This window comes from Sebastes umbrosus, unplaced genomic scaffold (assembly GCF_015220745.1).
Source record: "Sebastes umbrosus isolate fSebUmb1 unplaced genomic scaffold, fSebUmb1.pri scaffold_77_arrow_ctg1, whole genome shotgun sequence".
Taxonomy (NCBI): Eukaryota; Metazoa; Chordata; class Actinopteri; order Perciformes; family Sebastidae; genus Sebastes; species Sebastes umbrosus.
In genome coordinates this window covers 75001-90000 of record NW_023618538.1, presented here as the reverse complement: position 1 = coordinate 90000, position 15000 = coordinate 75001, and the positions used below count along the sequence as shown (strand labels likewise).

The 15000-nt window shown below is 48.1% G+C and overlaps 1 protein-coding gene across 4 annotated transcripts in view; it reads left to right on the top strand.

Annotated features, from left to right (window-relative positions):
- fam160b2 (family with sequence similarity 160 member B2) overlaps positions 1–9655 on the top strand; it is a 20706-nt gene extending 11051 nt beyond the window's left edge. The window contains exons 10-18 of one of the 4 annotated variants that reach the window (XM_037763303.1): positions 925–1004; positions 1876–2032; positions 2422–2582; positions 2676–2843; positions 3674–3764; positions 3956–4096; positions 4495–4635; positions 8854–8954; positions 9019–9655. In XM_037763303.1, coding sequence (XP_037619231.1) covers positions 925–1004; positions 1876–2032; positions 2422–2582; positions 2676–2843; positions 3674–3764; positions 3956–4096; positions 4495–4635; positions 8854–8954; positions 9019–9121 — 1143 coding nt within the window. In that variant the 3' untranslated portion in view covers positions 9122–9655. The remainder of the gene's footprint in view (positions 1–924; positions 1005–1875; positions 2033–2421; positions 2583–2675; positions 2844–3673; positions 3765–3955; positions 4097–4494; positions 4636–8853; positions 8955–9018) is intronic. The other 3 variants (XM_037763304.1, XM_037763305.1, XM_037763306.1) reach the window with 3 other exon arrangements.
- Positions 9656–15000: the final 5345 nt, after the last annotated feature.

The window sequence follows — 15000 nt, the reverse complement described above, 5'->3', positions numbered from 1 at the left end:
TGTATACTGGTTTAGGGTGTGTACTGGTTTAGGGTGAGTGCTGGTTTAGAGTGTATACTGGTTTCGGTGTATACTGGTTTAGGGTGTATACTGGTTTAGAGTATACTGGTTTAGAGTGTACACTGGTTTAGGGTGTATATTGGTTAAGGGTGTGTACTGGTTTAGGGTGTGTACTGGTTTAGAGACAGTGTGCACTGGTTTAGGGTGTATACTGGTTTAGAGTGTATACTGGTTTAGAGACAGTGTGTACTGGTTTAGGGTGTATACTGGTTTAGAGTGTATACTGGTTTAGGGTGTATATTGGTTTAACCTGTGTACTGGTTTAGGGTGTGTACTGGTTTAGGGTGTATACTGGTTTAGGGTGTGTACTGGTTTAGGGTGTATACTGGTTTAGGGTGTGTACTGGTTTAGAGTGTTTACTGGTTTAGGGTGAGTACTGGTTTAGGGTGTATACTGGTTTAGGGTGTGTACTGGTTTAGGGTGTATACTGGTTTAGGGTGTATACTGGTTTAGGGTGTATATTGGTTTAAGCTGTGTACTGGTTTAGGGTGTGTACTGGTTTAGGGTGTATACTGGTTTAGGGTGTGTACTGGTTTAGAGTGTTTACTGGTTTAGGGTGTGTACTGGTTTAGGGTGTATACTGGTTTAGGGTGTATACTGGTTTAGGGTGTGTATACTGGTTTAGGATGTGTACTGGTTTAGGGTGAGTGCTGGTTTAGGGTGTATACTGGTTTAGGGTGTGTATACTGGTTTAGGATGTGTACTGGTTTAGGGTGAGTGCTGGTTTAGGGTGTATACTGGTTTAGGGTGTGTACTGGTTTAGGGTGAGTGCTGGTTTAGGGTGTATACTGGTTTAGAGACAGTGTGTACTTGTCTATCTGATACACAGTTTCCTGTTAATGTGTGTGTGTGTGTGTGTGTTAGCAGGTGTTAGCGGTGAAGCTAGCTCAGTGTGTTAATCAGTTCTGGTTGTTGGACGTTCTTCAACCTCAGCTGCTGCACACGTAAGTCTGCACATCGTTACTACTACTACTACTAGTACCACTACTACTACTAATACCACTACTACTACTACTAATACCACTACTACTACTAATACCACTACTACTACTACTAATACCACTACTACTACTACTAATACCACTACTACTACTAATACCACTACTACTACTAATACCACTACTACTACTACTAATACCACTACTACTACTAATACCACTACTACTACTACTAATACCACTACTACTACTACTAATACCACTACTACTACTAATACCACTACTACTACTACTAATACCACTACTACTACTACTAATACCACTACTACTACTAATACCACTACTACTACTACTACTAATACCACTACTACTACTAATACCACTACTACTACTAATACCACTACTACTACTAATACCACTACTACTACTACTAATACTACTACTACTATTAATACCACTACTACTACTACTAATACCACCACTACTACTACTAATACTACTAGTACTACTACTACTACTAATACCACTACTACTACTACTAATACCACTACTACTACTAGTACCACTACTACTACTACTACTACTACTAGTACTACTACTACTACTATTAATACCACTACTACTACTAATACTACTAGTACTACTACTACTACTACTAATACCACTACTACTACTACTAATACCACTACTACTACTAGTACCACTACTACTACTACTAATACCACTACTACTACTACTACTACTACTACTACTACTACTACTACTACTGCTACTACTACTACTACTACCTCTACCTGTTGCGTCAGTAATCGAGACAGGGGTTCAGACTGAGGACGTTCCCTGGTCTCTGATGTCCAGGTGTGTTTCTGTGGTTCAGGTCTGAGCAGGTGGTCCTGGTCTCCACCTCCATCCTCTCTGCTGCCGTCAGACTGGTCCAGTCCTCGTCTCTGCTGGATCAGCTGGTTCACTTCCTGCTGAGGACGCCCACAGTGACTGACCTGCTGCTGCAGCGCTGCGACCACATCTCTGACCAGGTGAGTCCACCTACGGGAGCCCTGCAGGGACTACATCACACACACACATATTTATACTATATATATATATATATACAGCATATATATAATGAAACTACAATGGGACCTAGGATGGAGCCCTGTGGAACACCACTAGCAGAAATAAAATTTTCCCAAATTGAACCAATCAATCGTAACGCACGGCCGCAGCTTCTGTGTCAGAGCTCCACACACATTAACACACACATCAGCACACACATCAACACACACAGCGCAGTCAGTGAACAGCTGATCAGAGAGGCCGCGGTGGAGAGACGAGTTGACGCTACGCTCGTTGCCAAGTGCAATACAACTTTGTTATTACACCTGTTCAACAAGCATAAAATCCCTGTCTGTCTTCCTGTCCTCAGATCAGTATGGCGTCTCTGTCTCTGGTGGAGGAGTTACTACAGAAGCCTCACAGGGACATCCTGGACGTCCTGGTGTTGGGTTTCCTGCAGAATCGTAGCTACCTGTCTCCACCTGCTGCGGGACAGGAGGACAGACACACAGAGAGCTGCGAGGACAGCGAGTGAGTCCGACACACCGGGACATCACTACAGGATATGACATCACAACGTGTTGCTGACTACCTGTGTTCTCTCTGTGACTGTGTGTCCGTCAGTGATCTGGAGGAGGACCCCTTCTTCTCTGACAGCCTGCTGTCCTCAGCAGACACTCAGCTGCTCCTTCCTCCTCCTCCTCCTCCTCTCTCCTCCTCATCCTCCTCTTCCTCCTCCACTGCTCCTCCTCCTCCCTCTGGTCTGGGATCAGCTGCCGATGTTGTCAACAGGTACACAACACACACACTAGTTTAGAGTGTATACTAGTTTAGAGTGTGTACTAGTTTAGAGTGTGTACTAGTTTAGAGTGTGTACTAGTTTAGAGTGAATACTAGTTTAGAGTGTGTACTTGTTTAGAGTGAATACTAGTTTAGAGACAGTGTGTAGTAGTTTAGAGTGTATACTAGTTTAGAGTGTGTACTAGTTTAGAGTGAATACTAGTTTAGAGTGTGTACTAGTTTAGAGTGAATACTAGTTTAGAGACAATGTATACTAGTTTAGAGTGTGTACTAGTTTAGAGTGTGTAGTAGTTTAGAGACAGTGTACTAGTTTAGTGACTGTACTAGTTTAGAGACAGTGTGTACTAGTCTAGAGTGTGTACTAGTTTAGAGTGTGTACTAGTTTAGAGACAGTGTACCAGTTTATAGTGTGTACTAGTTTAGAGAGTATATACTAGTTTAGAGTGTGTACTAGTTTAGAGTGTGTACTAGTTTAGAGTGAATACTAGTTTAGAGACAGTGTGTAGTAGTTTAGAGTGTATACTAGTTTAGAGTGTGTACTAGTTTAGAGTGTGTACTAGTTTAGAGTGTGTACTAGTTTAGAGTGAATACTAGTTTAGAGTGTGTACTAGTTTAGAGACAGTGTATACTGGTTTAGAGTGTGTACTAGTTGAACTGAACTGGTTGTGTGTGTGTGTGTGTGTGTGTGTCTGTGTGTGTGTGTCTGTGTGTGTCTGTGTGTGTCTGTGTCTGTGTCTGTGTGTGTTTGTGTGTGTGTGTGTGTGTGTCTGTGTGTGTGTGTGTGTGTCTGTGTGTGTGTGTGTGTGTGTGTGTGTGTGTAGTTTCCTGTGTCTAGTTCCTGTCCAGGTGCGATCAGCTCAGCTGCTCCAGGAGGGAGGATATGAGTCCTACGTGCACGACGCTCACACACTGGTCAGAACACACACACACACACACACACACACACACACACACACACACACTATAACACATCTGGTTAACCTGGTCCTGATGTAGACCTGGTACCTGGTTAACCTGGTCCTGATGTAGACCTGGTACCTGGTTAACCTGGTCCTGATGTAGACCTGGTACCTGACGGAGGTCTTCCTCTGCTCCTCCTTCAGGTGTCTCAGTGTGAGACTCTCTCTCTGTCCTGGGATTGGCCGCTCAGTCTTCCTCCTCCGTCCTCAGGTGAGGTGGACCAGTTCTACGAAGGACACCTGCTCAAAGTCCTGTTGGACCGACTGGGACGCGTCCTGGAGCAGGTAGACACCCACCTGTCTGTCTCACCTGTCCACCTGTCTGTCTCCTGTGTGAGGACTCACCTGTCCACCTGTCTGTCTCCTGTGTGAGGACTCACCTGTCCACCTGTCTGTCCTGTGTGAGGACTCACCTGTCCACCTGTCTGTGTCCTGTGTGAGGACTCACCTGTCCACCTGTCTGTGTCCTGTGTGAGGACTCACCTGTCCACCTGTCTGTGTCCTGTGTGAGGACTCACCTGTCCACCTGTCTGTGTCCTGTTTGAGGACTCACCTGTCCACCTGTCTGTCTCCTGTGTGAGGACTCACCTGTCCACCTGTCTGTCCTGTGTGAGGACTCACCTGTCCACCTGTCTGTCTCCTGTGTGAGGACTCACCTGTCCACCTGTCCTCTGTGTCTCCAGCCGTATGAGTTGAACCTCCAGCTGACGGCGGTTTTGTCCAGACTGTCGTCCTTCAGCCACCCGCTGCTGCACGAATACCTGCTCAACCCCTACATTCACCTGTCTCACTGCTCCAGGTCGCTCTTCTCCGTCCTCATCAGGGTAAGACACACAGACAGAGAGACAGACAGACACCTGTCTCACTGCTCCAGGTCTCTCTGTGTCTTCTGTCTGTTTTTGTAAATCTGTGACGTCTAGATAAAGATTAAAGGACTGACCTGTCTCTCTACCTGTCTCTCTGTCTCTCTACCTGTCTGTCTCTCTACCTGTCTCTCTGTCTCTCTACCTGTCTGTCTCTCTACCTGTCTCTCTGTCTCTCTACCTGTCTCTCTGTCTCTCTACCTGCCTGTCTGTCTGTCTCTCTACCTGTCTGTCTCTCTACCTGTCTCTCTGTCTCTCTACCTGTCTGTCTGTCTCTCTACCTGTCTCTCTGTCTCTCTACCTGTCTGTCTGTCTCTCTACCTGTCTCTCTGTCTCTCTACCTGTCTGTCTGTCTGTCTCTCTACCTGTCTCTCTGTCTCTACCTGTCTCTCTACCTGTCTCTCTGTCTCTCGACCTGTCTGTCTGTCTCTCTACCTGTCTCTCTGTCTCTACCTGTCTCTCTACCTGTCTCTCTGTCTCTCTACCTGCCTGTCTGTCTGTCTCTCTACCTGTCTCTCTGTCTCTCTACCTGTCTGTCTGTCTCTCTACCTGTCTGTCTGTCTACCTGTCTCTCTACCTGTCTCTCTGTCTCTCTACCTGTCTGTCTCTCTGTCTCTCTACCTGTCTCTCTCTCTGTCTCTCTACCTGTCTGTCTCTCTGTCTCTCTACCTGTCTCTCTGTCTCTCTACCTGTCTCTCTGTCTCTCTACCTGTCTGTCTGTCTCTCTGTCTCTCTACCTGTCTCTCCTAACTGTCTGTCTCTCTGTCTCTCTACCTGTCTGTCTCTCTGTCTCTACCTGTCTGTCTCTCTGTCTCTCTACCTGTCTGTCTCTCTGTCTCTCTACCTGTCTCTCTAACTGTCTGTCTCTCTGTCTCTCTACCTGTCTGTCTCTCTGTCTCTCTACCTGTCTCTCTGTCTCTCTACCTGTCTGTCTCTCTGTCTCTCTACCTGTCTCTCTACCTGTCTGTCTGTCTCTCTGTCTCTCTACCTGTCTGTCTCTCTACCTGTCTGTCTGTCTCTCTGTCTCTCTACCTGTCTGTCTCTCTACCTGTCTCTCTGTCTCTCTACCTGTCTGTCTGTCTCTCTACCTGTCTCTCTGTCTCTACCTGTCTCTCTGTCTCTCGACCTGTCTGTCTGTCTCTCTACCTGTCTCTCTGTCTCTACCTGTCTCTCGGTCTCTCTACCTGTCTCTCTACCTGTCTGTCTGTCTACCTGTCTCTCTACCTGTCTCTCTGTCTCTCTACCTACCTGTCTGTCTCTCTGTCTCTCTACCTGTCTCTCTCTCTGTCTCTCTACCTGTCTGTCTCTCTGTCTCTCTACCTGTCTCTCTGTCTGTCTCTCTGTCTCTCTACCTGTCTCTCTGTCTCTCTACCTGTCTGTCTGTCTCTCTGTCTCTCTACCTGTCTCTCTAACTGTCTGTCTCTCTGTCTCTCTACCTGTCTCTCTCTCTGTCTCTCTACCTGTCTGTCTCTCTGTCTCTCTACCTGTCTCTCTGTCTGTCTCTCTGTCTCTCTACCTGTCTCTCTGTCTCTCTACCTGTCTGTCTGTCTCTCTGTCTCTCTACCTGTCTCTCTAACTGTCTGTCTCTCTGTCTCTCTACCTGTCTGTCTCTCTGTCTCTCTACCTGTCTGTCTCTCTGTCTCTCTACCTGTCTGTCTGTCTCTCTGTCTCTCTACCTGTCTGTCTCTCTGTCTCTCTAACTGTCTGTCTCTCTGTCTCTCTACCTGTCTGTCTCTCTGTCTCTCTACCTGTCTGTCTCTCTGTCTCTCTACCTGTCTGTCTCTCTGTCTCTCTACCTGTCTCTCTACCTGTCTGTCTGTCTCTCTGTCTCTCTACCTGTCTCTCTGTCTCTCTACCTGTCTGTCTGTCTCTCTACCTGTCTCTCTGTCTCTACCTGTCTCTCTGTCTCTCTACCTGTCTCTCTGTCTCTCGACCTGTCTGTCTGTCTCTCTACCTGTCTCTCTGTCTCTACCTGTCTCTCTGTCTCTCTACCTGCCTGTCTGTCTGTCTCTCTACCTGTCTGTCTCTCTACCTGTCTCTCTGTCTCTCTACCTGTCTGTCTACCTGTCTCTCTGTCTCTCTACCTGTCTCTCTGTCTCTCTACCTGTCTGTCTCTCTGTCTCTCTACCTGTCTCTCTGTCTGTCTCTCTGTCTCTCTACCTGTCTCTCTGTCTCTCTACCTGTCTGTCTGTCTCTCTGTCTCTCTACCTGTCTCTCTAACTGTCTGTCTCTCTGTCTCTCTACCTGTCTGTCTCTCTGTCTCTCTACCTGTCTCTCTGTCTCTCTACCTGTCTCTCTACCTGTCTGTCTGTCTCTCTGTCTCTCTACCTGTCTGTCTCTCTGTCTCTCTACCTGTCTCTCTGTCTCTCTACCTGTCTGTCTCTCTGTCTCTCTACCTGTCTGTCTGTCTCTCTGTCTCTCTACCTGTCTGTCTCTCTGTCTCTCTACCTGTCTCTCTGTCTCTCTACCTGTCTGTCTCTCTGTCTCTCTACCTGTCTCTCTACCTGTCTGTCTGTCTCTCTGTCTCTCTACCTGTCTGTCTCTCTGTCTCTCTACCTGTCTCTCTACCTGTCTGTCTGTCTCTCTGTCTCTCTACCTGTCTGTCTGTCTGTCTGTCTCTCTGTCTCTCTACCTGTCTGTCTCTCTGTCTCTCTACCTGTCTCTCTACCTGTCTGTCTGTCTCTCTACCTGTCTGTCTGTCTCTCTGTCTCTCTACCTGTCTGTCTCTCTGTCTCTCTGTCTCTCTGTCTCTCTACCTGTCTGTCTGTCTCTCTGTCTCTCTACCTGTCTGTCTCTCTGTCTCTCTACCTGTCTGTCTGTCTCTCTGTCTCTCTACCTGTCTGTCTCTCTGTCTCTCTGTCTCTCTGTCTCTCTACCTGTCTGTCTGTCTCTCTGTCTCTCTACCTGTCTGTCTCTCTGTCTCTCTACCTGTCTCTCTGTCTCTCTGTCTCTCTACCTGTCTGTCTGTCTCTCTGTCTCTCTACCTGTCTGTCTCTCTGTCTCTCTACCTGTCTCTCTGTCTCTACCTGTCTCTCTGTCTCTCTACCTGTCTCTCTGTCTCTCGACCTGTCTGTCTGTCTCTCTACCTGTCTCTCTGTCTCTACCTGTCTCTCTGTCTCTCTACCTGCCTGTCTGTCTGTCTCTCTACCTGTCTGTCTCTCTACCTGTCTCTCTGTCTCTCTACCTGTCTGTCTGTCTCTCTACCTGTCTGTCTGTCTACCTGTCTCTCTGTCTCTCTACCTGTCTCTCTGTCTCTCTACCTGTCTGTCTCTCTGTCTCTCTACCTGTCTCTCTGTCTGTCTCTCTGTCTCTCTACCTGTCTCTCTGTCTCTCTACCTGTCTGTCTGTCTCTCTGTCTCTCTACCTGTCTCTCTAACTGTCTGTCTCTCTGTCTCTCTACCTGTCTGTCTCTCTGTCTCTCTACCTGTCTCTCTGTCTCTCTACCTGTCTGTCTCTCTGTCTCTCTACCTGTCTCTCTACCTGTCTGTCTGTCTCTCTGTCTCTCTACCTGTCTGTCTCTCTGTCTCTCTACCTGTCTCTCTGTCTCTCTACCTGTCTGTCTCTCTGTCTCTCTACCTGTCTCTCTACCTGTCTGTCTGTCTCTCTGTCTCTCTACCTGTCTGTCTCTCTGTCTCTCTACCTGTCTCTCTACCTGTCTGTCTGTCTCTCTGTCTCTCTACCTGTCTGTCTGTCTGTCTCTCTGTCTCTCTACCTGTCTGTCTCTCTGTCTCTCTACCTGTCTCTCTACCTGTCTGTCTGTCTCTCTGTCTCTCTACCTGTCTGTCTGTCTCTCTGTCTCTCTACCTGTCTGTCTCTCTGTCTCTCTGTCTCTCTGTCTCTCTACCTGTCTGTCTGTCTCTCTGTCTCTCTACCTGTCTGTCTCTCTGTCTCTCTACCTGTCTGTCTGTCTCTCTGTCTCTCTGTCTCTCTGTCTCTCTACCTGTCTGTCTGTCTCTCTGTCTCTCTACCTGTCTGTCTCTCTGTCTCTCTACCTGTCTCTCTGTCTCTCTGTCTCTCTACCTGTCTGTCTGTCTCTCTGTCTCTCTACCTGTCTGTCTCTCTGTCTCTACCTGTCTCTCTGTCTCTCTGTCTCTCTACCTGTCTGTCTGTCTCTCTGTCTCTCTACCTGTCTGTCTCTCTGTCTCTCTACCTGTCTCTCTGTCTGTCTCTGTGTCTCAGTTGATGGGAGAGTTGATGCAGAGGATCCAGCAGGTTTCCAACCTGTCAGACAGACTGTTGAACACCAGGAGACACCTGCTGGGACTGAACCACAACACTGGGTAACTACCTGTCTGTCTGTCTGTCTGTCTCTCTACCTGTCTGTCTACCTGACTTTACCTGTGGGTGTGTCCTCAGACTGGAGCACCTGACCCTGCTGAGAGGACTTATTGTCCTGGAGGAGTTCTGTAAGGAGCTCGCTGCCATCGTCTTCGTCAAACAGCCCTGAGACCACCTGGGACAGGGACACCTGGGACAGGTGATGTCCACCCTGAGGACAGCTGAGACAGGTCCACCTGTATGAACTCTGCTGGTCCTTCTGGACTGCAGATCTGAACCTTTAGACATGTGAGAAGCTGACTGAAGCCTCAGCGTGTCTGAGGCCACCCTGAACGCCTCATTGTCTCCGCCTTAATGAACCGTCTCGCTTCATCACGGTGATGTCATGGTGACATCACAGCAGAGTTTTAGTTCTTTATTCTAGTTTTAATATGTAACCCATCGTGAGGATCTGGATTTGATCTGATCAGTGGACGTCAGCCAGAGATCGTCTCCTCGGCAGGAAACAGGAAGCAGATTCCAGCGAGCTGATTGGATGTGACCTGTGATGAGGTGTTGACCTCTGACCTCTGATGATGTCATGAGTCTGACCTCTGATGGTGTCATGAGTCTGACCTCTGATGATGTCATGAGTCTGACCTCTGATGATGTCATGAGTCTGACCTCTGATGATGTCATGAGTCTGACCTCTGACCTCTGATGATGTCATGAGTCTGACCTCTGACCTCTGATGATGTCATGAGTCTGACCTCTGATGATGTCATGAGTCTGACCTCTGACCTCTAATGATGTCATGAGTCTGACCTCTGATGATGTCATGAGTCTGACCTCTGATGATGTCATGAGTCTGACCTCTGACGATGTCATGACCATGTTTTGGGATGAACATACTCAGTGAAGTGTTGAATCCGGTTCAGCCTTCAGTTTATATATGAAATAAATGTTCATATAGAAAATAATAAAATGGATAAAAAACAAAAGATTCATATATTAATATATATATTATATATATATATTAATATGTATGTAAAGATGCACATATATGTGTATATTTACATGTATATATACACGTGTATATATCTATGCACATATATGTACATGTTGTAATGTAGAATGACTGATTGTATGTAATGATGTGTCTTTATGCAGCAGTGGAGAGTTCCTGTCTGAGTAACACAACTCCTTTCCTCACAGTCCCTGTTGTAGATTTCTATATAGTCACATTGTAATAATCTCCTGCAGAGCACTCTTCTGCAAACTCTGTGTGACTCTCTGTGACTCTGAGTGACTCTGTGTGACTCTCTGTGACTCTGAGTGACTCTGAGTGACTCTCTGTGACTCTGAGTGACTCTGTGTGACTCTGAGTGACTCTGAGTGACTCTGTGTGACTCTCTGTGACTCTGAGTGACTCTGTGTGACTCTCTGTGACTCTGAGTGACTCTGAGTGACTCTCTGTGACTCTGTGTGACTCTCTGTGACTCTGTGTGACTCTGAGTGACTCTGAGTGACTCTGTGTGACTCTCTGTGACTCTGAGTGACTCTGAGTGACTCTCTGTGACTCTGTGTGACTCTCTGTGACTCTGAGTGACTCTCTGTGACTCTGTGTGACTCTCTGTGACTCTGAGTGACTCTGAGTGACTCTGAGTGACTCTGAGTGACTCTGTGTGACTCTGTGACTCTGAGTGACTCTGTGTGACTCTGAGTGACTCTCTGTGACTCTCTGTGACTCTGAGTGACTCTGTGTGACTCTGAGTGACTCTGTGTGACTCTCTGTGACTCTGAGTGACTCTGTGTATAACTCTCTGTATAACCAGTGCCTCTTCTTGCAAGAATAAAATACAACAAAGACGTTTCATCTGTTTGGGATCTTGATTTCAACGTTCATTAAGACTCATCTTGGAATACTGACAGAATTTCCATTACAAAGTATATATGTATATATATGCACATATATATGTACATGTACATCATGTACACCATCATCTCGGTCCCCAAGAAGCCAAGGATCACAGGTCTTCAGGATTACAGACCCGTCGCCCTGACCTCTGTGATTATGAAGACCTTTGAACGACTTGTGCTCCACCACCTAAAGACAATCACCAACCCCCTGCTGGACTCACTGCAGTTCGCCTACAGAGCCAACAGGTCTGTAGACGACGCAGTAAACATAGCCCTCCACTACATCCTCCAGCACCTGGACTCCCCTGGCTCCTATGCCAGGATCCTGTTTGTGGACTTCAGCTCTGCATTCAACACCATCAGCCCAGCTCTGCTACAGGACAAGCTTTCCCTGCTGAGCGTGCCTGACTCCACCTGCAGGTGGATCACTGACTTTCTATCTGACAGGAGTCAGCACGTAAGGCTGGGGAAGCAAGTCTCCGACACCCAGACCATCAGCACCGGTGCCCCCCAAGGCTGCGTTCTCTCCCCACTGCTCTTCTCCCTGTACACCAACGGCTGCACCTCCAGACACCAATCTGTCAGGCTCCTTAAGTTTGCAGACGACACCACCCTCATCGGCCTCATCTCCGAGGGTGATGAGTCTGCCTACAGATGGGAGGTTGACCATCTGGTATCCTGGTGCAGCCAGAACCACATGGAGCTGAACGCCCTGAAGACAGTGGAGATGACAGGACTTCAGGAGGAACTCAGCCCCGCTCCCCCCCCTCATCCTGCGCGGCTCCCCAGTTAACACGGTGGAGTCGTTCCGTTTCCTGGGCACGACCATCGCCCAGGACCTCAAGTGGGAGCTGAACATTAGCTCCCTCACCAGTAAGGCCCAGCAGAGGATGTACTTCCTGAGGCAGTTGAAGAAATTCAACCTGCCACAGACCATGATGGTGCACTTCTACTCGGCCATCATCGAGTCCATCCTCACCTCCTCCATCACCGTCTGGTGAGACAAGGCCAGGCTGCAGCGGGTCATCCGTGCTGCAGAGAGGGCGATCGGCTGCAACCTTCCCTCCCTCCAGGAGCTGTACACCTCCAGGACCTAAAGGAGGGCAGGGAAGATTGTGGCCGACCCCTCCCATCCTGGACACCATCTCTTTCAGACTCTGCCATCTGGCAGGAGGTTAAGGTCCATCAGGTCCATCAGGACCATCAGGACCATCAGGACCATCAGGACCAAAACCTCACGCCACAAAAACACTTTCTTCCCCATGGCAGTGGGGCTCTCCAACAGCCCCCCTGCCCCCCTGTGACTCTCTCCCTCACACACACACACACACACTATTGCCCCGCCGACACTGGCTCTCCCCCTCTTTCATACATTCTAAATACCACCCCCTCTCTCTCCCTCTCTCTCCCTCTCTCTCCCTCTCTCTCCGTCTCTCCCCCTACTCTCTCCCTCTCTCTCCCTCTCTCTCCCTCTCTCTCCCTCTGATACCTGATTGTTTGCACTCCGGCAATATTTGCAATATTTGCACTATCTGTTTATATCATGTTTATTTTTGTTTATAGCTTATTTTGTAAAATTGTATATTCTTAAAATTTCCATTTTTTTAATTCTATTTTATTCTAACATTTTTATCTATTCTTTTGTTATTATACTGTTTGACTCACACCAACGTAACCAAAGCAAATTCCTAGTGTAAATCACACCTGGCAATAAACACAATTCTGATTCTGATTCTGATGTATATGTGTGTATATATACATACTGTATGTATATATACACACATATACACATGTGTATATATGTGTATATATACACACATATATACAAACATATATACTGGAAAAACAAAGTTAGTAAACTTGTGTTTGGTGGATTATTTCTCTGTTGTATCAATGCTAATGGTCATTGTATTTTACATCGTTGGAAAGCCTGTTTATTTACCTTCACAATGATGTCACACTTGTAAGGATCATGCATTTGTGGGATGAGCAGCACAGCTGATGATGTGGGGAGCGCCCAAGAACAATTTGCCAAAATGCTCCGTCAATGGTAAACAGTGTGTTCTCCTGTTGGTGTTGACTCTTGTTGTGAGTTGTTTGGTGGATGATTGAACTCTCTATCAGTAACAAGGAACAAACAAGACATATTGATTGATTGAATCCACCGTCAGGAGCCTCAGTAGCGGTGGAAGATCCATACGCAGCCACAACAGCCTGGCACCTCCTCCTCATGCTGGTCACCAACCTGGTCACACGTTGCTGTGGGATGGCGTTCCATTCCTCAACCAGGATTGGTTGCAGGTCAGCCAGCGTGGTTGTGTTGGTCACTCTAACACGTACAGCACGCCCAAGCTGATCCCACATGTTGAATTGGGTTGAGGTCTGGACTCTTGGCAGGCCGTTCCATTCTCTCTCCTCCCACATTGTGGAGGTAGTCTGTGATAACCCTGGCTCTGTGGGGGGGCGTTGTTTCTTGGAGGATGAAGTTAGGTGCCAGATTGTGGAGATATGGGATCACCACTGGCTGCAGAATCTCATCCCGATATCTCCCTGCATTGAGATGGCCTTCAATGATGACAAGCCTTGTTTTACCAGTGAGGGAGATGCCCCCCCCCCACACCATGACACTGCCCCCACCAAAAGCTGTTACTCCATCGGTTCAACAATCAGCAGAGCGTTCTCCACGTCGTCTCCATACTTTGACCTGCCGTCCAACTTTAACAGACAGAACCTGGACTCATCACTGAACATGACATTCCCCCACATGTTCAGGTTCCATTGTCTGTGTTGGAGACACCAGCGCCAACGGGCCTGACGGTGCTGCTCATCCCACAAATGCATGATCCTTACAAGTGTGACATCATTGTGAAGGTAAATAAACAGGCTTTCAACCATGTAGAATACAATGACCATTAGCATTGTAACAACAGAGAAATAATCCAACAAACACAAGTTTAACAACTTTGTTTTTCCAGTATATATGTATATATATATGTATATATATATACATATATACATCTGTATATCCATCCATCCATCTTCAACCGCTTATCCGGGATCGGGTCGCGGGGGCAACAGCTCCAGCAGGGGACCCCAAACTTCCCTTTCCCGGGCCACATTAACCAGCTCTGACTGGGGGATCCCGAGGCGTTCCCAGGCCAGAGTAGAGATATAATCTCTCCACCTAGTCCTGGGTCTTCCCCGTGGTCTCCTCCCAGCTGGTCGTGCCTGGAACACCTCCCAAGGGAGGCGCCCAGGAGGCATCCGTGCTAGATGCCCGAACCACCTCAACTGGCTCCTTTCGACGCAAAGGAGCAAGGACTCTACTCCGAGTCCCTCACGGATGACTGAGCTTCTTACCCTATCTCTAAGGGAGACGCCAGCCACCCTCCTGAGGAAACCCATTTCGGCCGCTTGCACCCGCGACCTCGTTCTTTCGGTCATGACCCAACCCTCATGACCATAGGTGAGAGTAGGAACGAAGATTGAACGGTAGATCGAGAGCTTTGCCTTCCGGCTCAGCTCTCTTTTCGTCACAACGGTGCGGTAAAGCGAATGCAATACCGCCCCTGCTGCTCCGATTCTCCGACCAATCTCACGTTCCATCGTCCCCTCACTCACCAACAAGACCCCGAGATACTTAAACTCCTTCACTTGGGGTAAGGACTCATTCCCTACCCGGAGTAGGCAATCCACCGGTTTCCTGCTGAGAACCATGGCCTCAGATTTAGAGGTGCTGATTCTCATCCCGACTGCGTCACACTCGGCTGCGAACCGATCCAGTGAGTGCTGGAGGTCGCAGACCGATGATGCCAACAGGACCACATCATCTGCAAAAAGCAGCGATGAGATCCTCAGCACACCGATCTGCAAACCCTCCTCCACCCGACTACGCCTCGATATCCTGTCCATGAATATCACAAACAGGATTGGTGACAAAGCGCAGCCCTGGCGGAGGCCAACCCCCACCGGAAACGAGTCCGACTTACTGCCGAGGATCCGAACACAGCTCTCGCTTTGGGCGTACAAGGATTGGATGGCCCTGAGAAGTGCCCCCCTCACCCCATACTCCCGCAGCACCCCCCACAGTATCTCCCAGGGGGACCCGGTCATATGCCTTCTCCAAGTCCACAAAACACATGTAGACTG